We start from the raw sequence: 24,535 nt of genomic DNA on the forward strand, positions 1-24,535 counted from the left end.
TCTCAAAAGTGTCTTCAAAGATGTTTCAGGGTTGATGCTAAAAGTGTCTTGGGAAAATATTATTTTTATTACATATATTACAATTACATTATATTACATATACTGCTTAAAGACATAATTATCATTGAAACTACTCCTGAAAATACAGAAAGGCAAGCTCTGCTTTTGAGTACAAGAACTAATTCCAGAAGCAAAACATAAATTGTTTACAAAACATGTTTTGTCCGGTAATTGATGTTCTGACCTCCCAACAGTAGAGGACGGTGTGTGTGACATGTCCTTCTGGGTATGTTTCACGTTGATACACAAGGAGGAAATAATGTTACTTATTTTAGTGTCTTCGTAACTAGAATCCTTCGTGCAGCTGTATAAATGGCTTTTGAGCTCCGAAGAAATGGCCGCCGCCTTACATTTCTGTTTGAGGATTTGGAGACAGCCGTACTGTAGAAGCGCCGAGTTATAATAACCAAGCTTATAAACACTTTTTACAGTAACCAGGAAGAGAGATCACTCTGGCTGGCTGCCGGCAAAAGTCTATTTCAGCGGTCTTCCTGAATGGCAAATATATATATGTGTGTGCCTATAGGACGAGATTCCACTAAGACAGGCCGGTGTGTCTTATTATTACCTATACATCATTAGTGCAACTTCTCCCATGCTCATCATACCGGCAGCGCAGCGCGCACCTGCCTACAGTGTACTTAGTAGGTGTGGCTGGTGTGCTCCCGGCACAGTCTTTACATTAAACTCATTATAATGTGGAACCAATATAAATACAGAGCTCTGCCCCTGGGGTTAGATGGAGCTCCACCATCGCAATCTGCAAAATCAGGTACATACCCCTTATCCTGACTTGTGTCCAAGTTTGTCATCCTTTCTACTCTCCCCAATTTGTGGCTCTGTTAAATATGTCTTTAAGGTTTCAACTTTTTAATTCTGAAATTCACAATTTTATTAAGGTTTCTAATTAATATCCATATGTTGTGTTATTGTCAAGTGTGTTATCATGTGTGGCATTGTACAGTAGTCCCTGCTTCATAGCTATTTGCCCCTGAAAGGCTGCTGTTCAATTGCTTACAATTGTACAGAGGCAGATTTAGAGGTCAGGAGGCTCCTAAGCCCAACATTATTGGCCACCCACCCTAAATAAAAGTAAAAAAAAAAAAATTGTGCTGCCTCCAGTAACAAATAAAGATAATATAAGTATGTGGCCTGCTACTTAAATACATACTTTATATATGCAATATTTAAATTCCTAATGGTAAATTAAATTCTAATCAGGACTGTCAGTGCCACCAAACAGGGATCCATGCTTCAGCATCACTGGTGGCCAAAGTCTTCACCTGCAACTCCCATGTCAGCTCCGCAGGCACTGCAGTTCAGCATAGCTGTAGACATAGACACTCAGTGGTGACAGGCATCAGCTGGCTGCACTGCCTCTGCCTGTCGCTACATCATGATCACATCACTGCCTGCTCAGGCTCTGCCCCTGGAAAATCTCAGCCTGTCTCCCCCCCCCTCCACCACTGGGCTAAATAAAGGGCCAGGTGCTCTGATGCGGGAGGATGTTTTTGTATATAGTTCTAGACAGGAAGTGACTCACAAATTATAGCTGCACCTAAATATTTAAAGTTACTATGTATCTGTCTCCCACTCATATGATTTACAGCTGGCTCCTAGATTTGGATGATCTATGAACTCTATGTTGTCGTCCTGCTTATAGGGCAAATATGATTTTTAACAGTCCCCCTTTGGCTTTGGGTTATGCACAATATCGGAAGTATTATTTATTATGAACACTTATTTCCCCACAGTTGCCTCTGATACTTGGCTGATGTGGATTTGTCACCTTGGGATTACCGGTCTGTCATTTCTAATTCTTATCATCACGTTACCAATATCCATCTGGTGTTTCCTAAAGGTAAAATGTTATTTATTCTTGGAACCCTTTTCTAGCAATAGTTGCACAGTAACAAGGGCTGGAATGGAGTAAGGGGCTGCGAGGCAATATGAAGTGCATGTTCTATCTGTACTTCCTTCCTCTGGGAACAGGTTGGATAGGTAAATATTGTTTCAGTAAATATTGATGTTAGTAGAAAAGTGTAAACTTTTAAAATTTTTTGGAAACGGGTTATATTTCCTTATGCTTTTACAAAATAGAACAGACCCTTTCTAGATATGCCTTTACTATACTTCTGTTAGATATATTTATAAAACAAAGAGGAAGACTACCTTCTTCTGAAGAACATAATTTGACAATGTTTGTGTAGTATTTATACTCCCTTCCCCTTTATATCACATGGCATAACATTGTGATATCATGGCAGGAATAACTCCCAATGCTCTCATCAGCACTGGCTATAGTCATTGCATTGTGTTGATTAACACTGATTGGACAATTACCTTGTACACACAAAGCTGATAACAACCTAGGATAGTAGCTGTTCAGCCATTCCCTATGTTATGTAATGAATTACTGGTGATGGAAAGGTTATTTGTCTTTTACTCTTTCCTCTTGGTGACAATTAGCTTTTGACATACATTCATAATGTCTTCCAGTGCAGGGATCAGAGGGTTCACACATATTAATGTGCGCCCTATGAGAATTCTCTGCATGAGCCAGCATGACTCACCTCTTATTCATTTAACCTCTTGGGTTCCACTTTTTATCACTTGGGGGCATAATTATTAAACACATTTTGCGGATACCCACAAACTGTAAGTATCCCCTGAATTACCGTGGTTATGCAGCCGATATCTGAGATATTTACTACGGTTACCTGCTTCCGATTGCAATAGCAGCCCCCATAGGTTTCTATGGGGGCTGCTATATTGTGAGATTTACTAAACTCCCCTAAAGCTGGCCATACACCATATCAACTTTACTCCAACTTTACTCAGTTGGTTGGTTGGAATGAAAATCCGGTAATGCATGGGAGCAAATGACAATTAGGACCCGCAGCATAAAATAAAGTGATCGCTGATCACTTTTACACATCCTATCGGCACCCCTGTCCCTGGATGTGATTGGTAATGCATCCGGGCGGTTCAGTATCTCTAATTGCCATGAATAGCGGCGATAAGAAATTCTAATGATCAAATTTAAAATTTGGTAATAAATGGCACCCTTAATTACTAATGCTACACAACTAATGCAAAATAATAAGTATTTGAAATAAGTGGCATTTGTGAAATGAGTCTTACCAGTCATATCATTTTGAATAAAAGTGATGTTTAATCCATTGTCCTTTTTACAGATAGTGCCTGATTATGAGAGGGTAGTGATATTTCGGCTTGGCCGTGTGCGCCCAGCTAGAGGTCCAGGACTGGTCCTGCTTCTCCCTCTTATTGACCAGTTTCAGAGAATAGATATGAGAACAAGAGCATTCAGCATACTCCCATGTAAGGTGAGTACTCACGGAGAAATTGTTATATGTTTATTTGTAGGGTGTGAGGGTACTCCACAGTACTTGTCAGTAAGGAAAACAGTGTACATTATATATAATACAAGGTAATACAAGGTAGATGTGGACAGAAGGGGAAGATTCTGAGTTGAGAGCACAGTAAAAAAATAAAGTATCTTTGCCCTTGTACAAACCATGTTGCAATGCAAGATGTGCAAATACATATATTGTCTTTGCATGCAGGGTAAATACTGGCTGCTTTTACATGTAGCCCTCTAATGGATAACTTTAGTTTTAAGCGGCAATTTAAATTTGCGCTAATACATGCCCCCATATCTAAGGGGTAGCTTTACTAAAGCTTCTAAAACAGAAGGTGTTGTTCTAGCAACCAGTTGGATTAGATCTATCATTCTCTAAAATGCAATAGAGAAATAATAGCTATCATTTGATTGGTTGCTCTTGGCAATACCTCCCACTTTTCATTTTTAGACGCTTAAGTAAATTTGTCCCTAAATCTCACTGCACATTTTAAATCTGACCCACCTGCAGTCAACTCTGTTTTGACAATGTGCAGTGTTACTCCTTATTTTTATTTTTGCATTGCTTTCAACTGTGAATTAGCCCCAAGGTATGTAGTGCCATTCCATCTATTGGTGAGATGCAAAGATAAGATAAATGGTAGAGGGAGGAGAAGAGTGGGCATTGTAAATGCAGCACACAGGGCTTAGTCTGATTAATGCCAGGTGTTGTGTGATAGGCTATGGTGAAGAGATGGAGTCTGACAGAGTTGGGGGTTTGGTATTGACTAGCGTAGCAAATGTCTACCTACCTATATGCAAGCTGTCCTTTTACTTGCCAGGACACTGGGATTTTTGTAGATAACAGACCATCTAGATGGTATTTTTTGGGTATCTTCCCACAGATATATTTGCCTTTGATTTCTAAAATAGAGAATATAAAAAGGAAATTAAACTTGTTACTTTAAAATGTTTAATATGAAAATCTAGTGCTATTTAAGCAAAATTTATCTGTTGATAATCACATTTATCCGATAAAGGCAATATAGTGGCAGATGTATGAAGCTCTGGAAAGTAATAAAGTGGAGAGTGATAAATGGCCAACCACTCAGCTCCTAACTGCCATGTTACAGGCTGTGTTTGAAAAATGACAGTTAGGAGCTGATTGGCTGGCAGTTTATCTCTCTCCAATTTATCACTTTCCATAGCTTCATACATCTGTCCCAGAGTAAAGGCGGGTATCCACTACCCGATTAAAATGAGTGATTTAACAATATCTTTCATTAATCGCTCACAAATCGACCATGAAAGTGTAAAAAACGACCAGTGATGTGCTGACCATGCTGGTCAATCTGTCTATAACCACCGATTGCCCATGTTCAGGGATGAGGGAGGGTGCCTACACTGAACGACATGTCGTTCAGTGTAGGGACAGCACAGACTGTGAAACAACAGCATGATTACAATGTCGTAATCGTGCAGTCTTTTCACAGTCTGCTAGTGGATGTGCCCCTTTAGAAAGAGCAAGTAACACTGCAGGCGGGCAAGATTTAAAATGTGCAGAGATATTTACATTTGGGCAGGGTGTGTTTAAAGTGAAATCTAAATTACAGTGTAAAAATAAAGTTGTCCAGCATTTGTGGACTACATGCAAAAGCAGCCAGTAATTACTCCACATGCAAAACAATGTATGTATTTGCACCTCTTGTATTTCAACATGGTTTGTTCAGGTGCACAATTACTTGCTATATCTTACTGTATTCTAGGGGTGAGCGGGTTCGGATTTCTGAAATCCGAACCCCCCCGAGCCCCCCCGATCCGAGTCAGGCTCGACTTTTCCCGCCTGACTCGGATCTGAAATCGAGGTAAAACGTCATCATCCCGCCTTCCGAGTCTCGCGGGTTTTGGATCCTATATAAGGTACCCGCGTCGGCGCCATTTTCTCACTCGGCTGTGGACAGTGAAGAGGGAGGGTGGGAGTTAGGGCTGGCTGGGCTGTGTAGTGTAGTGTAGTGCTGCTGTTGTCCACTACTTTAAAGTCCATAGGGGCTGGCTGTGTTGTGCTGTGCTGCTGTTGTTAATAGGGGCTGTGTCCACTACTTCAAAGTCCATAGGGGCTGGCTGGACTGTGTTGTGCAGTCAGTTCTCCATAGGGGCTGTGTCCACTCCAAAGTCCTGTGCAGTGTCCCAGTCCTAAAGGGGTGCTGTAGTGTTGTCCAGGGGGTGCTCTGTCCATCAGGGGTGCTCCCCCCAAGTGCTAAAAAAATAATATATTTTCTGTGTTTGTGAATTGTGTGCGCAGTAGCCGCACGTGCATCAACAAAGTAGTGCCAAGCGTGCGCCTGTGTCATAAGTAAAGGGCCGGCTGGCTTGACCGTTAAAGGGTGCTGTAACCCCCAAAGTACACTCCAGTCCAAACCAAAAAGAAAATTATTTTCTGTGTTTGTGAATTGTGTGCGCAGTAGCCGCACGTGCATCAATAAAGTAGTGCCAAGCGTGCGCCTGTGTCATAAGTAAAGGGCCGGCTGGCTTGACTGTTAAAGGGTGCTGTAACCCCCAAAGTACACTCCAGTCCAAACCAAAAAAAAATTATTTTCTGTGTTTGTGAATTGTGTGCGCAGTAGCCGCACGTGCATCAACAAAGTAGTGCCAAGCGTGCGCCTGTGTCATAAGTAAAGGGCCGGCTGGCTTGACCGTTAAAGGGTGCTGTAACCCCCAAAGTACACTCCAGTCCAAACCAAAAAGAAAATTATTTTCTGTGTTTGTGAATTGTGTGCGCAGTAGCCGCACGTGCATCAATAAAGTAGTGCCAAGCGTGCGCCTGTGTCATAAGTAAAGGGCCGGCTGGCTTGACTGTTAAAGGGTGCTGTAACCCCCAAAGTACACTCCAGTCCAAACCAAAAAAAAATTATTTTCTGTGTTTGTGAATTGTGTGCGCAGTAGCCGCACGTGCATCAACAAAGTAGTGCCAAGCGTGCGCCTGTGTCATAAGTAAAGGGCCGGCTGGCTTGACCGTTAAAGGGTGCTGTAACCCCCAAAGTACACTCCAAACCAAAAAAAAAATATATTTTCTGTGTTTGTGACTTGTGTGCACTGTGGCCGCACGTGCATCAACAAAGGAGCAGCGCCAAGCGTGCGCCTGTGTCCCATAAGTAAAGAGCCGGCTAGCTCATTTCTTAAAGGGTGGTGTAACCCACAAAGTGCACTACTCTCCAGCAAAAATAAAAAAATATTTTCTGTGTTTGTGTGCGCTTTAGCCGCACGTATATATCAATATAACATAAATGGAGGACCAAACTTTCTCCGATAAAAATAAAATAGGGAAAGATCAAGAACCACTTCCTCCTAGTGCTATTGCTGCTGCTGGGAGTTGTTCAACATCCCAGAGAGGAAGTAGGAACATCACTACTTTTACTAAACAATTTACCCTCCAACAGTCCCTAGCGATGAGGATGAAGTACGACAGCAGTCATCCTGAAGCAAAACGTATAACTGAGGCCTTGACTGCTATGTTGGTGTTAGACGTGCGTCCGGTATCCGCCATTAGTGCAGTGGGATTTAGACAATTGATGGAGGTAGTGTGTCCCCGGTTCCAAATCCCGTCTAGATTCCACCTGCATCCTCAAAGCAGCAGCGACAAGCGTGCGTCTGTCTGTTAAAGGGTGGTGACACCCTCAAAGTGTGCTACACAAACAATAAAAATATTGTTCTTTTTTTTTCGGTCTTTGTGAAATGTGTGGGCTGTAGCCGCACCTGCATCCTTAAAGCAGCAGCGACAAGCGTGCGTCTGTCTGTTAAAGGGTGGTGACACCCTCAAAGTGTGCTACACAAACAATTAAAATATTGTTCTTTTTTTTTCGGTCTTTGTGAAATGTGTGGGCTGTAGCCGCACCTGCATCCTTAAAGCAGCAGCGACAAGCGTGCGTCTGTCTGTTAAAGGGTGGTGACACCCTCAAAGTGTGCTACACAAACAATTAAAATATTGTTCTTTTTTTTTCGGTCTTTGTGAAATGTGTGGGCTGTAGCCGCACCTGCATCCTTAAAGCAGCAGCGACAAGCGTGCGTCTGTCTGTTAAAGGGTGGTGACACCCTCAAAGTGTGCTACACAAACAATTAAAATATTGTTCTTTTTTTTTCGGTCTTTGTGAAATGTGTGGGCTGTAGCCGCACCTGCATCCTTAAAGCAGCAGCGACAAGCGTGCGTCTGTCTGTTAAAGGGTGGTGACACCCTCAAAGTGTGCTACACAAACAATAAAAATATTCTTCTTCTTTTTTCTGTCTTTGTGAATTGTGTGGGCTGTAGCCGCACTTGCATCCTCAAAGCAGCAGCGACAAGCGTGCGTCTGTCTGTTTGGAGGTCCCTGTACAAACTGGCTCTATTTTACCTGAGTTGCCCCCCCTCCAGTGTGTACTCCGAAAGAGTGTTTAGTGCAGCCGGGAACCTTGTCAGCGAAAGGCGTAGGAGGTTGCTTCCACAAAATGTGGAGAAGATGATGTTCATAAAATGAATTATCAACTCTTCCAGGGAGACCAACCTCCAGAACGTACAGAGAGACCTGTGGTTCCAGCGGGGACGAATTAATACTCTGTGAGGATGAGGATGTACACACTGAAGAGGGTGAGGAATCGGTGGATGAGGAGGATGAGGATGACATCTTGCCTCCGTAGAGCCAGTTTGTGCAGGGACAGATTAATTGCCAGCTTGTTTTGTGGGGGCCCAAACGAACCAATCATTTCAGCCACAGTTGTGTGGCAGACCCTGGCGCTGAAATGATTGGTTTGTTAAAGTGTGCATGTCCTGTTTATACAACATAAGGGTGGGTGGGAAGGCCCAAGGACAATTCCATCTTGCACCTCTTTTTTTTCTTTGCATTATGTACAGTTTGGGGCCTAGTTTTTCAAACTGCCATCCTGTCTGCCACTGCAGTTTCACGCCTAGATGGGTCACGTGTTTGTGCCGCCCACTCGTGTCGCTTAGCATAGTCATCCAGCTACCTCGGTGCAACCTTTTGGACATAAAAACACTATTGTGAGGTGTGAGGTGTTCAGAATAGACTGGAAATGAGTGGAAATTAAGGTTATTGAGGTTAATAATAGCATAGGAGCAGAAAAACCTACAAATTCTGTGATTTTAGCTGTTTTTATGCTTTTTTTCAAAAAAATACAGATACAAAACCCAGAACCCAAAACACGGAAGGGTGGTTTTGGCAAAACCAATTCAGATCCAAAACACGAAGAAAGATCCAGATCCAAAACCAAAACACGAAAAGTGGCTGGTGCACACCCCTACTCTATTCCCAACTCTGTATCAGGCCCATAGTTTGAGCATCAAACTATACTGGTAGGATAAGATTCCTCTTTAATCTATCACTATACATAACAATTTTCTGATTTACTAGTGCACCAATTCTGCTTTAGTATTATCACTGCAGCTTACTTCAAACATAATAATCATGTGAAATGTCTTTATTGATATTTCACACAAGTACACCCAGGCTTATACAGATATGGGGCTAAATGTATGGGGCTGTGGCTTTGAGACATCGGCGAGTCTCGTGCGAGACTGCCCAATGTTTTAAAGTAGTAGTCTTTTAGTAGGCAAAACCAGGTTGATTTTGCCTATTAAAATTGCAGTCTCACAGCCTATTACATTTTACCCCATGGTCTTTTAGTGCTGGCAAGATCAGACACATGATGAGGTATAATCATACTACTGCTGCAAACATTTAGATCATGACATAAATAACATGAAACTGTGCTATTGTAAGGCGGCATTATCAGCCCTCAGTAATAAACCAGCCATTGGCAATTGGCATATCTGTGCAGCTCCTAGTGCTGAGGTATGGCTGGAATAAGGAGTGACAGTGTGAGGTGGTGACATGAAGAATGAACTACTGATTTGCGGAGGTAGTAACAGAGGCAGCTGCTGGTAACCATGGCTGTCTTTTATCATGTATCTCTACTGAACCTCCTTCCTCTTCTGATTCCATAGAAGGTATTTGCTTATATGCTGCATAGCTGCTTTTGTGTTTATCCGCCATTTTGGAATGGCTGTGTTCCCAGTGTTTCTCATGCTTGCTGCTGGAAAGGACACTAGTTCCTCAGCAACGGGCACTAGGAAAGTATGAGAACCTTCTCAAATGTAATATACGTTGGACCTAATGTAAGTAATCTGTTGGATAATAATATACATTTTTATATGAATCTATTGTTTAAGAAACGAAGACCCCCTGCTCCTTTCATGATTTCGCTCTGACCTGAGGTCCATTTTATTAAGTGGAAGCGGAAGGGACTGTTGGATACTGCAGAAAGAACTGGCTGTCAGCACTTTCCAGCCTCCGGCTCTCCAGCAGCACCTTATTGCCTCCATGCAGCCCAATAATATATAGATTTCCTAAAAATGTGCGCAACTAAAATGAGAAGTGCAGCTGGTATTGCACAAAGAGAGACTCTGCAGGGCTGGTGAGACATGCTGGGCCTGGGGGCTACAGAGGGGGCCTGACCAAATTGTTGCTACGCCATCTGGATGGGGCTTTAATTGCTAAGTTGCAGATTTTCAAAGCCACTGTGGGATTTAAAAGGGCAATGATATTAAACACAAAATCAGAAGTGTTTTAATACTGAATATTTTAGGGGAAGGGGGCCTGGACTGCACACACTAGCTCTTTCTAATGGAATGTGCTACCTAGCTGAGATAGTGTTCACTCTAGCTCCGGCGGCAGGCAGGGCGCCGGAGCTAGAGAGGGCAACCTTGTGCGCGCGCCCGAAAAGGGGGCGTGGTCATGAAAGGGGGCGTGTCTATAAGACGCGTCCCCTTTTCATGCCCTGCACTTACGGACACGCCGAGCAGTGGGGCGTGCCCGGCACTTACGGACACGCCGAGCAGCCCCCAAGCGCTGCAGACAGGGAGAATAGATGCCGGGCGCACGCGCCTGGCGTCTATTCTCCGGCGGTGACCGGGTCAACGCACATTTCTCCACCCACGGGACACTGCGTCCCGCGGGTGAAGACGGCACCCGCAGGCTGTAAGGGCAGGGCGCTCTTTGCCCTCCTTCTGGAGGGCAGGGTGCTTTTTGCCCTCCAGAAGGAGGGCAGGGTGCCGTGCCCCGCTAAAACAGCCTAGCGGGAACGCTACTGAGACTTAATGCTACAACAAAGTTAAAAAAGAGAGAGACCAGATTCACCATACAACCATTAATAATTATGCATCATATCTGAAGTTTTTGAGCTTTTATGAGCTTACCCACCAACATCAAGGTAACCTCATCGGGTAAGTGCCTAACACTTGGGGGTTCATGTCTGGGGCGTGGGGCACCCCCAAAGGCCAAATCACCCCCTTTAAATCCTACTGCCAGAACTATATCCCATTGTCATTTGATTGCTATGACAAATTACTTGCATAAGCTTGCAGCAGTCTTCCCTGTTATTGCATACAAAACCTCCATGTACTATACAGATGCAATATATACTGCAGCAGACCGTTGTCTTTATGACATAACCTACTATACTTTTGACAGGATGATAGTTTGCTGTTATTATTTTAATGTTGGAAGGAGTTCCAACAATTTTGTTCATGTCCATTAAATCGTGTGTTATTCTTTGTTTAGGTGAAGTCCAGGGATGATGTGCTGGTGTCCTTGGGAGCAGATGTTCAGTTTAGAGTATGTGACCCCGTGCTGTCTGTACTGTCTGTACAGGATCTTAACTTTGTAATGCAGCATACAGCTGAGAACCTGCTGGCAGAAAGCCTGGGACGCAAATATCTCAGAGAGATTCATGGTGACCGGCTGCGGATAGGAGAACATCTCAAGGTAAACGGGCTGATAACTGAAACAATGAGGATATCCATACTACTTATCTCTGGAGATGGGCTAATTCAAGGTTTTACTGTCCAAGTTGCAGACTGTTTAGTTACAGCATTTAGTTACATTTCCATTTGGAATGAAAGATGTAACACACACAGAGGAATATATTTACTAAAGTGCGTGTTTATGGAAGTGCAGGTGTTGCTCATAGCAACCAATCAGATTATACTTATTTATCTAGCACCTTTTAGAAGATTATAGCTAGAATCTGATTGGTTGCTATGGGCAACAACTCCACTTCTAATAACCTGCACTTTCTTCTTCCTCCGTAGGGGACACAGGCATTACGCTGGGTATAGGTTGGTGGAAAGGACTCTGGGCACCACACAGTTAACCTTGTTGGTCACAGGCCACCTCAGTGTTTTGTGTTGGTGCCTGCGAAGAGGCGCACTGTGGAAGCTGTACTAACCGCTTCATAGGGGCAGTGGAGCGCTAAGGCGGCCATTGCCCTGGGATCTATCCCTGAAGGGGGAGGTAGGCTCTCCCCGCTGGCTCCTCCCCCACTCCCTGACGCTTTTCCTCTTAAGAGGAAGTTGTCTCGGTCATTGCTCCTCCTCTCTCTCCTCCTCATAGACACTGGGCAGCCATTATTTCAGTGCCTGCAGTTCAGCTGGTGTTTGGAGAGTACAGGCTCCCAGTCTCCCTGTATTCCTCACCCTCACTGGTCAGGTTACACATATTGCTCCTGCCTACCCTGTTGTGGCTGTTTTGTTGAGCGTTTATTGCCTTATATTGTCTATATTGCATTGTATGTTCTGTATGTTTGACTGTTAATGTGTTTTGCATAAGTCAGTCTCTGCATAGCCCCACTTATTTGTTATCTGTGGTGCATTTACATTCTCTACTTTAATTTATTTTTGCACATCTCAGTTCTTTGGTGTGTGTGAGGTTCTCCTGGGATTCTGTGTTATGTCTTTCAGGGGTAAAGCTCCCAAGGAGGTGGGTGCTGGGTGCTTCTATGCTAAGTAATTGTAAAGATTGTGCTGCTGTGGTTCCGGACCATGGTGGTCTCTGTGTGTTCGGTGTTTTACTACTCCACAGCAGGGGGGCCCTCTTGGATGTGACTGCTAGTGAGGAGCCTGCTTTGCTTTCCTCGCTATCCCAGGTAAATCTACAAGCAGTGGATAGACTCTCAGCTCCTGTGTTAGCGCCCGTGGTGGCTGGCCATTTAGGAGTGGCCCAGGGTTCTAATGCAATGCCGTCCCAGTTGCTGCCTGCTGCTATGGAACCTCCTTAGATGCAGTCCTTTACGCAGTCAATTCAGGGATTAGCACAGATGCCGGAGTCCTTTAAACAGATGCTGGATAGGGAGCACGCTATTAAGCATAGGCCTACTAAGAGGGACAGGTTTACACCATTGTCTGACATTTAATGTGACTCCTATGTTCCTTCAGATCTGTAGGTAGATCTATTGGTGGTTTCATATGGGGAATCTTTGTCTGTCCCAGAGGATTCCCTGCCTCAGGTGGATGTGGGTCCCTTGATTAAAGCAGTTAAATCTTTTACCAATCAAGGATGCATCCAATGCTCCAGTATTCAAACGGAAAAGGAAGGCAGTGGCAGAATTACCTTCATCAGCTTGATGCTCTTTTGGCGGAAGCTTGGTCTCGCCCTAATAAGCGTTTCCCACAACTTTTTAACCTCTGCTGGCTGCCGATCGGACTAGATGGGAATCTCCTCCCCCGTTTGATGCGCATGTTGCCCGCTTGGTTAAGAATACTTCTCTTCCTAATTCGGCGTCACTTAAAGATCTGACGTATAGGAAGTTAGAGAATCATCTTAAGTCTGTTTACTTCAATGCGGGCGTGGCAGCTCGTCCAGCCCTTGCTTCTGCCTAGGTTGCTAAGGCCATCGGTAGCTGGTTTGACGCCCTGGAGGTTGGCCTTACATCCAGTGCCCACAGGAATGATTTTTTGTCTCTCATAGAGCATGTCCAGGAGGCAGCTTCTTCTATTTGGGAGGCTGCCATAGACACTGGTATATTAACATCCAATGTGTTGGCCTCTTCAGTGTCTGTGAGGAAGGCCCTCTGGCTTTGTTCCTGGCGGGCAGATTCTGAGTTTAAGAAGCCCCAGAGGCTCTCCCCTTTTCTGGAGATGTTCTCTGGTCCAAAATTGGACAAAATAATGGCTACAGTAGCGGCATCTAGCACAGCCTTTCTGCCTTCTGGGGCAGCTCCTAGGTCGCGATATTCTAATTTTCAGTCCTTTGGTCCACAGGGTAAGGCCAAGGGGTGGTCGGTATCCAGGTCCCAGGGTTCCTCTGCCAAAGGTTCTAAACCAGCAGGTAAGCAGCCCTGAGCCTCCAGATGGCCCTGTGCTAAGCCAGCCGACAAGCCTTCTGCATGACTGGGCAGGCCTCCCCCTGGGTGATTCCAGGGTGGGAGGTCGGCTTCTTTTTCGGAAGTTTGTAAGGTGACCACAGAGGACCCCTGGGTAAGAGGAGTAGTTTCCTACGGGTACGCATTGATGGGAGCATGCTCTAGCCCGGTTTTTCTCCATGGATCTTCCTGACTGGTGTTCAGCTAGAAATCTTAACTCAGTCATTTTGACTTTCTCAAATTCTTTCTTTTTTGCAGGCAGGGCTGGATTTGGGACTTCGCCTTGCCTCACTCACTGAAAGTGCAGGTTTCAGCTCTTTTGGTCCTCTTTCAAAGACAGATTGTGCTGTTGACTGATGTTTGGACTTTTCTGCAAGGGGTCCTCCATGTACAACTCCTGTTTGTACCGCCGGTGGCTCCTTGGAATTTGTCTCTGGTTCTTAGGGCCATGCAGGCTTCGCCTTATGAGCCCAGGGATACTGTGGAAATTTCTTGGCTTACCTGGAAGACTGTCTTCATCCTGGCCGCAGCTTCTGCCCGACAGGTGTCGGACTTGAGCGCTTTATCCTGTTTTTCGCTGTTTCTAATCTATCATGTGGACAGAGCTGTCCTTCGAAAGCGACTAGGATACCTTCCTAAAGTTGTTTCCAGGTTTCACATCAATCAAGAGATTGTGGTTCCAGCTTTCCAGGTTCCGGATTCTTCTCCGGAGGACGCCTCTCTGGATGTTGTGCAGGCCCTCCAGATTTATGTAGATAGGACAAAGAACCTGCGTAGGATAGGTGCTCTCTTTGTCCTGTATGACTTTCGCAAATGGGCTGACCAGCTACTAAGCAGACGCTGGCCAGATGGATCTGTTTGACTATTCGCCACGCTTATGCTGTGGCGGATCTTCCTGCACCGTCCATGGCGAGGGCTCATTTAACCCAGTAGGTGGGAACTTCATGGGCTGTACGACGTGGTGCTTCTGAGAGCAGCTGTGTAGGGCATCCATGTGGTCTTCTGCCAAGACGCGGCTTTTGGACGAAAGGTTGTTAGCGCAGCCCAGGAGCGTCCCCCCCCCCCCCTCCCTTAGGGATTTAGCTTTGGGACATCCCTAGCGTAAAACCTGTGTCCCCTCTGGAGGAATAAGAAAAGGAGATTTATCTGCTTACCTGTTAAATGGTTTTCTTCAATTCCATAGGGGACACAGGGCTCCCACCCTGACGCATTTGGCTTGTGGAACTTGTTCTGTTTTTGTTTCTCCTGGTCACATATCCTGTGTGCCTGGACCTGAGTGCGTGCCGGTCTTCCTTCTTGCTCCTTGTCTAAAGGCCTATACACACTAGACGATTTTTATGAACGATATGGATAACGATATCGTTCAACGATATATCGTTGTGTGTATGCAGTGAACGTCCAACGATGCATGCTCCCGCAGGTCGTTAACTGTGTCTATTGTCGTCCTGACATGCAGGCCAATCTGACAATATCGTCAAGAATTGCCTGTTCAGAGATGTGGCAGGATGACTTCACTGAAAGATATCTACCAGTGTGTACACCCAATATTGTTTGTCCTGCGCTACAGAAAGTTCAAGGGAAATCTTTCACAAATATCGTTCATACAGCACATCGTCTAGTGTGTTATGAGCCTTTAGGCTTGTTAACTTAACTGAGGTGGGCTATAGGGGGAGGAGCCTGGGCTGTGCCTGACAAAGTTAACTGTGTGGTGCCCAGACTCCTTTCCACCAACCTATATACAGTGTAAAGCCTGTGTCCCCTATGGAATCAAAGAAAAGGTTTTAACTGGTAAGCACATAAATCTCCTTTTTATAATATACCCCACTCTGTCTGCTAGAGAAACGAAAAGACGTGCATCAAAGGGGATATGCCATCATACTATCCAACATTATTAAATAAATAACCTCAAATATTTTATCAAAATTGTATTGTAGTTTGCTGTATTTAGCTTTAGTTTTGGATTGGAATAATACACTCTAAAAACTTTTTCTGTATTTCCTTGTGGTCAGTGCTTGTTCCCACAGCTCTCTGAAGGGTGCACTTAAACCAGCAGGGGGCTTAGGCAGCATCCGCATATTTTGCTTGTAAATATTTTTAGACCTGCTCACATAGCTGGGAAAGTGGCCTTAGCTCATCACAGTCTTGTCGTCCCTATAGATCTGTGTCATGTCTCTCATAGTTCTGGTGCTGTATGTACGTTGTTCTCATATGTTTAGTACTGAGGGACTGGTTCAGAGATGAGAGCAATGGGGATTATGGACGCAGATCGAGCACTTGTTTGCCAGTGCCCATGCTTATAAAGTCGCATTGCGTGTACGCAACGATTCATTGTGATTACGGAATCACAGAGGATCCACTCGCAAAGTGGGTGACAGGTAGTCAGTGTTTGGGGGTGGTAACGGGGGGGGGGTCATCTAAAAACTACAGGCGGGTCTGACCATTTAAATGCCGTTACATGGGCGTGCATAATTTAGCCCTTACAATTTCCTACGCTGCTTTGCGTGTCAGGAGAGCTGCCAAGTCTGCTGCAGGTCAGACCTGGCGCAAGGGCAAGACGGCTGCTCGATGCGCGTCGATGTTACCGATATTTATGCAGGTAAGCGGCGTCGTATTCATGTAAGAAGGCGATTGCATTCGAGTCTATCTCTGAGTCAGGCTCTGAGAGCGTTCTAGCTGAGCCTGGGACTGATATTGTAGTCACAGCAAGGAGAAACATATATGGGTGTGTTAGTACATTTTCACTTGGGTCAGCCACTGCTCCCAAAAAAGGGGTACATTTATTTTTTAAATTCATGTCCGCAGCTTTATTATTTATTTATTATTATTTATTAACAGTCATTTATATAGCGCACACATATTCCGCAGCGCTTCACAGAGAATATCTTACCATTCACATCTGTCCCTGCCCCAGTGGAGCTTACAATCTACCACATACTCACAAACATACACACGATGGTCAATTTTGTGGGGAGTCAATTAACCTACCAGTATATTTTTGGAGTGTGGGAGGAAACCAGAGTACCTGGAGGAAACCCACGCAAGCACAGGGAGAATATACAAACTCCACACAGTTAAGGTCGTAGTGGGAAATGAACCCACGACCTCAGTGCTGTGAGGTAGTAATGCTAACCATTACACTGTCTGTGCTGCCCTATTTATTGCATTTATGTGGAAAACTAAAATAAAGATTTATTAAGACCTTCCTACAATTGCAAGTTTGTGGTCCATGTCCTTTAAAGAGTAATTGCAGCAATGTTTTCTGGTCCAGGTAATCATCTAACAGAGTCAGCACAAGTATCAGGATAATCTACCTATAGGCAATTAAACTGTTCACATTACCGATAGCCTCTCTTGGTAAATAAATGCATTTGTAGTGTAGAAGTGCCTTATTCACACATTAACCACTTGCCTGGCACGATTGCATCAGATGCGACCACACCAGGCTGGGCTTTACCTGACATGGTCGCATCTGACGGCCCTAAATGTGTGGAGTTTGTATATTCTCCCTGTGCTTGCGTGGGTTTCACCCGGGTGCTCCGGTTTCCTCCCACACTCCAAAAATATACTAGTAGGTTAATTGGCTCCCAACAAAAATTGACCCTAGTGTGTGTGAGCATGTGGTAGGGAATATAAGGCCTGATTCAGAGCCGGACGCTATTTGCGCTCGCTCGTTCAGAAAAAGGGGCCTGCTATTTAAATTGAGCGCTCGCTCTTTGCGGTCTGTTGACTCCTCTATGTCTGAGCGAACGAAACATGCGCTCGCTATTTTGTAAAGACGCCCCCTGGCCGCTCGCATCCTATGTCATCTCCGCTATTTATTAGATTAATCGAGTACATCGAAAGGCGTCTGAACTGCTCGCGCTGCTTGTGGTAGGATTTTCCTACCGCAATCATGCGAACAGTTCAGGCTAAGAAACAACCAAGTGACGTGGTCGATGACGCTGCTTTGTTAATTATGCACACCCTTAAAACGCCCGTTTTGACCGTTAAGCACGCCTGCGTTCGGATCTCCACTCCCCGTTTTCAAGCACCTTCCCCTGTTACCACCCACAAACGCCTCATCCTGTCACTCAAATTAGCAGGAACTCGCTATTTTGCGAGCGCTCGATTTCCGACCGCACTGACTGGTTGGTGCATGCACATTACGACCCATAAGCATGCGCAGATGTGCGGACATCGCTCGGAGCGAACAAGCGGCCGCTTACGAGCGGCTCTGAATCAGGCCCATAGATTGTAAGCTCCACTCGGGCAGGGACTGACGTGAATGGCCAAATATTCTCTGTAAAGCGCTGCGAAATATGTGTGCGCTATATAAATAACTGGTAATAATTAATAATAATAATCTGATGCGACCAGTCAGAAGTGGGCACTAGGCGGCTGCGGGAAACTAATATTTTCGCTGCCGCCTACATCTGCTGCCGACCTGCTGGTCCCTCTGCACCCGTGGCTGCCTGTCTTGTGTCTCCCGTTCACTGCTGGCCACAGTGATTGGGCAGCCTGCGTGACCAACCTTCTCTGCATTTGTTGTGAGCAGTAGCCCCGGCTCCTGCTATTCCACCCCCTCCTCCCCCCCGGCAGCCGGCGCCACATCCTGTAGAGAAAAGGATGCAGCGCAGGTCCACCTGCTCCTCCCTGCGTGGCAGCTGCGTCCCCGGGCCGGCCCAACCTCCACACCCTCCCCCAGGCGCGGTGGCAGTGGCTGCTGCTTTGTGCCTGCAGCCTGGCCCGAATCCCCCTTCTGGCAGCTTCTGCTTTGTGCGCAGCCTCTCTGTGTATCCCCGGCGCGGCTGCTTGTGTGAGTACTGCAGCCTCGGGCAGTGTATTCTGTAAGAAAAAAAAAAAAAGAAAGATATATATTTAAATACAATATGTGTGTGTGTATGTGTATATATATATATATATATATATATATATATATGTGTGTGTGTGTGTGTGTGTGTGTGTGTGTGTGTGTGTATGTATATATGTATATATATATATATAATAGAATTGTCTCAATCTTACTCAGGCTGGCCGGCTGGCGAAGCCAGGTAACTGCGTCGATCGACGCAGTCACTGGCCTTGCCACTCCCAGAAAACGGGGATGCCGCCCGTCCCACCTCTTAACTACCACTGCCTGTCAATCAGGCAGAGGCATAGAAGAGGCTGCGTGCAACTATGCAGGACCTATTCTGCACACTCCCAATAATCGTGAATCTGCAATCAGCATTGTACTTGCGTGCAATGCTGAATCAGCCCCTCGATACGGTTCCTCCAATTAGGGATGGTATTCTATACAGTATACTAAGGATGGCCTCTGACCATCAGTGGTTTACAAACCATCGATAGTCTACGACAAGAGGTTTAGCTATCGGTGACGGTCAGCATTGCTGCTCCAACGATTGTAGCCCCCCCACCAATGTTAAGGAAACTGGTTAAGGCTGCGGTCTCAAACAATCGCTGGTTTCTATCGATGGTTGAACCCATCGGCTATCGATGGTTCAGCCGTCTACGGCCAGCACTACAGTATACCATAAAAATTGCTATTTTTCTAGTAAACGGTGTTTAAAAAAACTTTTTTTTTTATAACATAGTGTTAGAAAAGTTTTAAAAAGATGTTTTTGACCAAATTCAATCATAAACAAAACCCGACAATTTCTGAGTGGATTTTGTAAAAAAAAAATTTGCCAGTTAAGTGGTTATGGGTAATATGCAAAATGCACAATTGTAGTGAAAATGCTGTCGTGTTTTACCCTTGTGGGATTGGACACCGTTTTACATGGAGATGCACAGATTTGAGCGTTGAGATGGTGGTCTCTTTGGTTTTCAGAGATTTAATTGACTTATAGATGAGGTGTATCAGAGCACTTTTGCATGAAGATGTAAGTACATTATGAGATTATTTACTTTAAATGTGTGGAATGGGGGCTTTTATAGGGGTGTCCCGTCACCCCCTTGTGGGAGGGCACACAGTCTTGTCTCCCCCTAAATTACTTGATTTTTCCACCACCTGTTGAGGTCTCAGAGATCAATGTTTGCCTTATTCTTTTACTGGGACACATTTTGTTCTTTCTATTTGCATTTTTAACTTAAAAGACAGAAATGTAACATTTAATAAAGGCAGTCCCAATTCCCTTCACTGTGATGATTAATTTAAGCCCTAAATGAAGGGAAATAGAGCAGTAGTCGGTCTGTACAGTAAGCGACTGGAAGGGTGATCCTCTTGTGGTAGTGCTATAGATTGGGCTTTCAAGTGACGTTTCAGTTGTGCGCATGTATATACGTATTTGTGTGTGTATATAAGATACTTGAATCAAAATATGCCTCAGACTGACCTACAGTTGTTCTCCATGTAGCAAAGGGGGCGTCTAATGGGTTTGGCGGCCAGCAGGCATGTTAGAAGTTTGCGTATTTACCTCAGGTGAGCCCCTAGTAATGACTGAAGCTGTGTATGGAGCATCTTGCCTGAGTTGTAAATACTCTACTTTGTGCTTATTTAAAGACTGTACAATTATTGTTGCTGTAATATTTCTGGCCTGATATTTTGCAGGAGGATATTAACGAGCAGGTGAAGCCGTGGGGGGTTTGCGTTGAACGTGTAGAGCTGTTGCTGGAAGCTGTCCTTCGATCTCATGAAGAAAATGTGAATGTTGCCCTCACACCACAAGTTGTCTCTCCAAATGGTGGATTGGAGCAGCTGGTCATGCAGTTTGTCTCAATGGCCCAGCAAAGTTCCGCAACAAATACCACTCCGTCTGCAGGTTTCACAGTATTTCATTTTTTTAAAACTATACACTACCATCAACATTATGAGCATTTGTGGTTAAATGTGCTAACGGGATGCTTAGGGTCTCTTTTGCAAATATAACCACTATGTGCTATACAGATTATGTAGCATGGTACAGATGACACAACAGCTTTTCTCGGCGCCCAAGTTCACATCTGACTCTGTTTGCATCTAACATCTTTTGGCCCGAAAATGTGTCTTAGTCTCAAACAGATGTCAGGAGACTGCACTGACTAATTTGATATGTGACACTTAATCTGTGTGTGACTGTGTTTGAATCTGTATATGAAGTGCTACAATGCAGCGGCCATGACTTTTCCATGCTAAGGTCCATTGTGCCTCACATACAGTCTCCTAAAGTGGTTTGTCGCATCTGTTTGCGACTAAGATGCATTTTAGGGCAAAAAAGATGCTTGACCCAAACTGAGTCGCATGGGACCTGGTGGCTCATTGGGGCCAGGCGTCTCACGCTGCATGGTGTATTGAGGCTAGGTATATGAGGACACATCTGTATACATGTAGGGGCTATGGAGTCCTCTGTATTTCAGCTGTTACTCCCTGGTGCCTAACAAACTTGTCAGAGGATGACATTCTCATAGTTCCTAAAGATGGAGAGTCTGCGGGAAAAGGCATTATGGATACACTCTAATATATGATGTCATTTGCTGGATAATGTATCTAGCAAATGATTGTGTTGGGCTCTACATATAGACATTGAATGTTGTCTGTATGTAGAATTTGTATAAAATTAAGATGAATTACTGTTTATTTTGTACCGTGGTTTTTTTTCTTCAGGTTTATCATTATAGTTTTTTATGTAGAAAGACATGCTCCATGTCTAGGTGAATTTTCATGTATTGTTGTACAATCGCCCCGGTAAGAAAAAACGCTCTCTGTTTGCGCCGTCTCCTTAAAGCTTAGGCCGAATATTGTAAGGGTGGTGTGGTAGTGGGTTGGTGTATAACGGAAACCATTCATTTTAATAAAGTTCTATGTAGACAATACACCTGGTTTTCAGCAATGGTGATTGCAGTGTTCTACTTAACATTGCCATGGCAAAGGGCATCCTACTTTATCATTTAGTTTTGGACCAGGTTCTTACTGTCATCTAACTTCATAACTGCTCAAGTGTACATTTCATATGTGCATGAATTCTATCGTGTTCTATAGTCCTCCCTTACGCTTTCACACTGTGACAAGTAGGCTGGTACCTGCATTGTCAATTTCAGATGATAAATGTACGGAAAATGTTATCCCTTATGAAGGGTTTACCACTTTCAGTTTGGGATGTAGTGTTAGATCCTCCTGTAATACTCCTTTTATACCAAAGTCCTGGGTATGACCCGGGATTTGGAACACATTTCAAACCCGGGACAGGCCCCTTTTACACTGCGGCGCTGACCCGGGCCGTTCACATCTCTTCCGGGGCAGGTGAGCAGCGCTTCTTCCCCTCCCTGACCCTCTTACCTGACTCCTTGGGTGCGCTGCTTGGACCAGTGCTGGTTGCAGTGGACGCTTGAAGATGATGTCATCTCCAAGCGCCACTGAAGCCGGCCAATCAGGTGCAATGCGGCACAATCCGGGTCACCGTGACCCGGATGGCGCCGTTTACACTGCAAGGTGACAAGGGAATGACCCACGGTCAACCCTGCAAACTACCCGGCTGGATCCATTACACCGACAAAAATCCCGGGTTGCTGCGCTTCATGTGTATCACTGCGGGAATTTCCGGTCGGTGTAAAAGGGATGTAATGATAGCGAGCGCATGGTGATCAGCACAGGTATAAGTGAGGGCCAAGCCCCTGCTAATTATAGCAAATAGCTGGAATGTCCCACCAAAATATTCTTATACGGAACGGAGGGGATTTAGTAAACATTTGAAATAAGTTTAAATCCTTTTACATTAGTGTTTTGCAATATTAATAGGTTTAAAAAAAAAAAAGAAACACTCATCACCATGCCTTTAGAAGTACAGTGTATGGTTTCCGAGAATTGCACGTCAAGGTCCTTAGCTCATTAATTACTGGAGTGTATGCACTGCTCACACTGACATTGAAGGGCCCTCCTTATCACTGCTCTACCCCTGTCCCCAAGCCTTTCCTTACAGCTCTTGATTTATGAGGAACCTTCAGGGTCCCTGAATATTCTGTTTTTCTAATAAATAGTAAGTGAGACACTATACACAAAAACGGTTGTGTCATTGTGGAACAGCCATTAAACCAAAGTTATGTTGAGATAGTTTAGGTCATTTGTTTATATTCTAAATATGCCAATATAAACTCTTTTTTTCCTTTCAAACAACATTTTGGAATCCTGAATCCCCCCCCAAAGTTGATAGAAGAGGTGAAGAGGATTTGAGGGAACATTTGGAATGCCATAGAAGATACGTTTATAGAACTGCTTCTAATTCCGTCACTGCACATTTACTTAGTTCATGGTAACAGCCCATGCTGAGCTTCTGCTTTGAGGTGTTATGCAGAGTATGAGCTGCGCTCTGTATGAAACGCTGCAGTCAGAACTGTAGTGTTAGAGCTGCCCCCATTACTAAATGCACATTGGAGAGGTGTTAACTCCGTTACTAATGTCACTTTTTGCTCTGCTGCCATTGCAGATTTCTCATTACAGCAAATGCTGTCACAGTTAGAAGGAACCCTATCAGAATCTTTGGTCTCTGAAGTTGGTGCCTCATATCAGTTCTATGTGACTCTAAGTGGTGGTGAGAGAGCTGGATATTTGCTTGATCTAACAGGAGGTAGGTACATCGTTACTATAGACCACTCTGTAGCTTTCACGTCTCCTCTTATCCCTTATACAGTGCGTTATTACTGATTCCAGAGTTTCTCTTCCTTTCCATGTACCTCCATCTAGTCTCTCCTATAGCCATCTCTTTCTGTTAGTCTTTATTTTTCCATAACTGTCCCTCTCCCCTAACATTAGACAAAGGTGCTTGTTCAGTGCAGACTATACACTTCTTTTTACTCTCCTTGTTTTCATTCTCCCAGGATCTGGCCGCTGTGGTTGGGGAGTTCTCTCCAGTCCCGCTGATGTTACACTAGAGATTACAGAAGGTGATCTCCTGTCTCTCATTAAGGGAGAGATGAAGCCTCTGACGGCATACACAACCGGTCGCTTGCGTGTGGTGGGCAACTTGCAGACTGCACTTCGACTAGAGAAGGTCCTGCGGATGATAATGAAGACTTAATGTTTGTTTATTTTTCTGTTAATTCTTTTTCATTTTATGTTCTGTGAAGCTGTCATTTAGTTAGACACAAAACTATATGTTTGGATGGGCCACATGCTCGTAGTTTTTAGTTGATCAAGGACAAGGGAATTTGTACTCCAAGTGGTGGAACAAAACATTTGCTTCCTGACTCCATACGTAGAGTTGGGCTACTCCCAGGATATTAGATTTCTGATTTTTGATGGCATAATAAGGTGCTTATTTAGGTGTCTCCTCTCTTTTCCTGTATGTACATAACGTAACGTATATTTTAATTTTACATGAACAGGGGAAGATTGAATGTACAGCAGGGTGTAAGTATTTGGACTTCCAATTGGTAGGCATCTTGTACATGGACATGTAAGCAGTGATGTAACATTTGTGCTTGCAGTGGCCCTGGGCATCACACATCACATGCCATCAATTCACATGTAACTTACATTGTCCTCACTGAACACCCACCTTTACTGCCAAGGGCAGGAGTCAGCGCTTTAAAAGTTAGTACACACAAAGATAAGACAGCCATTACAGAGGAGTGTAGGATAGTGACAAGCAGGGGAGGCCTAATTCCTCTTCCTTGCCAGCCAGCTTAGTTCTGTGAACATTTATCTGATATTTGTGTTTAGATCCAGTTCACAAATGATCCATTATTTCTGTTTGTTAGAATTTGTAGATACTCTGCAGGGTCCCAACTTTACTCTTTGTATACAAACATGTAAAAAAATATATATAGTTCATGATTAAAAATGTGTATTTAGAGCGTTGGTTCTATTTTTGCCACTGCATGTAAGGCATGGTCATGTTTCTACACGTCATTAGAGTATCTCCACTTTATGCAGGGCTAATGTAAAATAAAAGGTGACTGCTAATTAGTAACATTGTATATATGAAGAATGTTATTTATATGTGTGTGGTTTTAATAAATTAAAAAAATTGAACTTTA

At 44.4% G+C, this 24,535-nt stretch overlaps 1 protein-coding gene across 1 annotated transcript; it reads left to right on the top strand.

Annotated features, from left to right (window-relative positions):
* The first annotated feature begins 354 nt into the window (after window positions 1-354).
* On the top strand, window positions 355-24,535 carry STOML1 (stomatin like 1). Its single transcript, XM_088446208.1, has 7 exons — window positions 355-832; window positions 1,815-1,921; window positions 3,258-3,407; window positions 11,029-11,232; window positions 20,136-20,346; window positions 22,984-23,124; window positions 23,375-24,535. The coding sequence occupies exons 1-7, from the start codon at window positions 757-759 to the stop codon at window positions 23,572-23,574; spliced, it is 1,089 nt and encodes a 362-aa protein (XP_088302334.1). The 5' UTR covers window positions 355-756; the 3' UTR covers window positions 23,575-24,535.

Source organism: Taudactylus pleione, unplaced genomic scaffold (genome assembly GCF_031769625.1).
Source record: "Taudactylus pleione unplaced genomic scaffold, aTauple2 ptg000019l, whole genome shotgun sequence".
Taxonomy (NCBI): Eukaryota; Metazoa; Chordata; class Amphibia; order Anura; family Myobatrachidae; genus Taudactylus; species Taudactylus pleione.

Excerpts from the sequence above, each read along its gene's own strand:
- STOML1 (XM_088446208.1), top strand. The coding sequence starts at position 757 with ATGTGGAACCAATATAAATACAGAGCTCTGCCCCTGGGGTTAGATGGA. Across the intron at positions 1,922-3,257 it reads CCATCTGGTGTTTCCTAAAG|ATAGTGCCTGATTATGAGAG; the intron begins GTAAAATGTTAT and ends TCCTTTTTACAG. Across the intron at positions 3,408-11,028 it reads TCAGCATACTCCCATGTAAG|GTGAAGTCCAGGGATGATGT; the intron begins GTGAGTACTCAC and ends TTCTTTGTTTAG.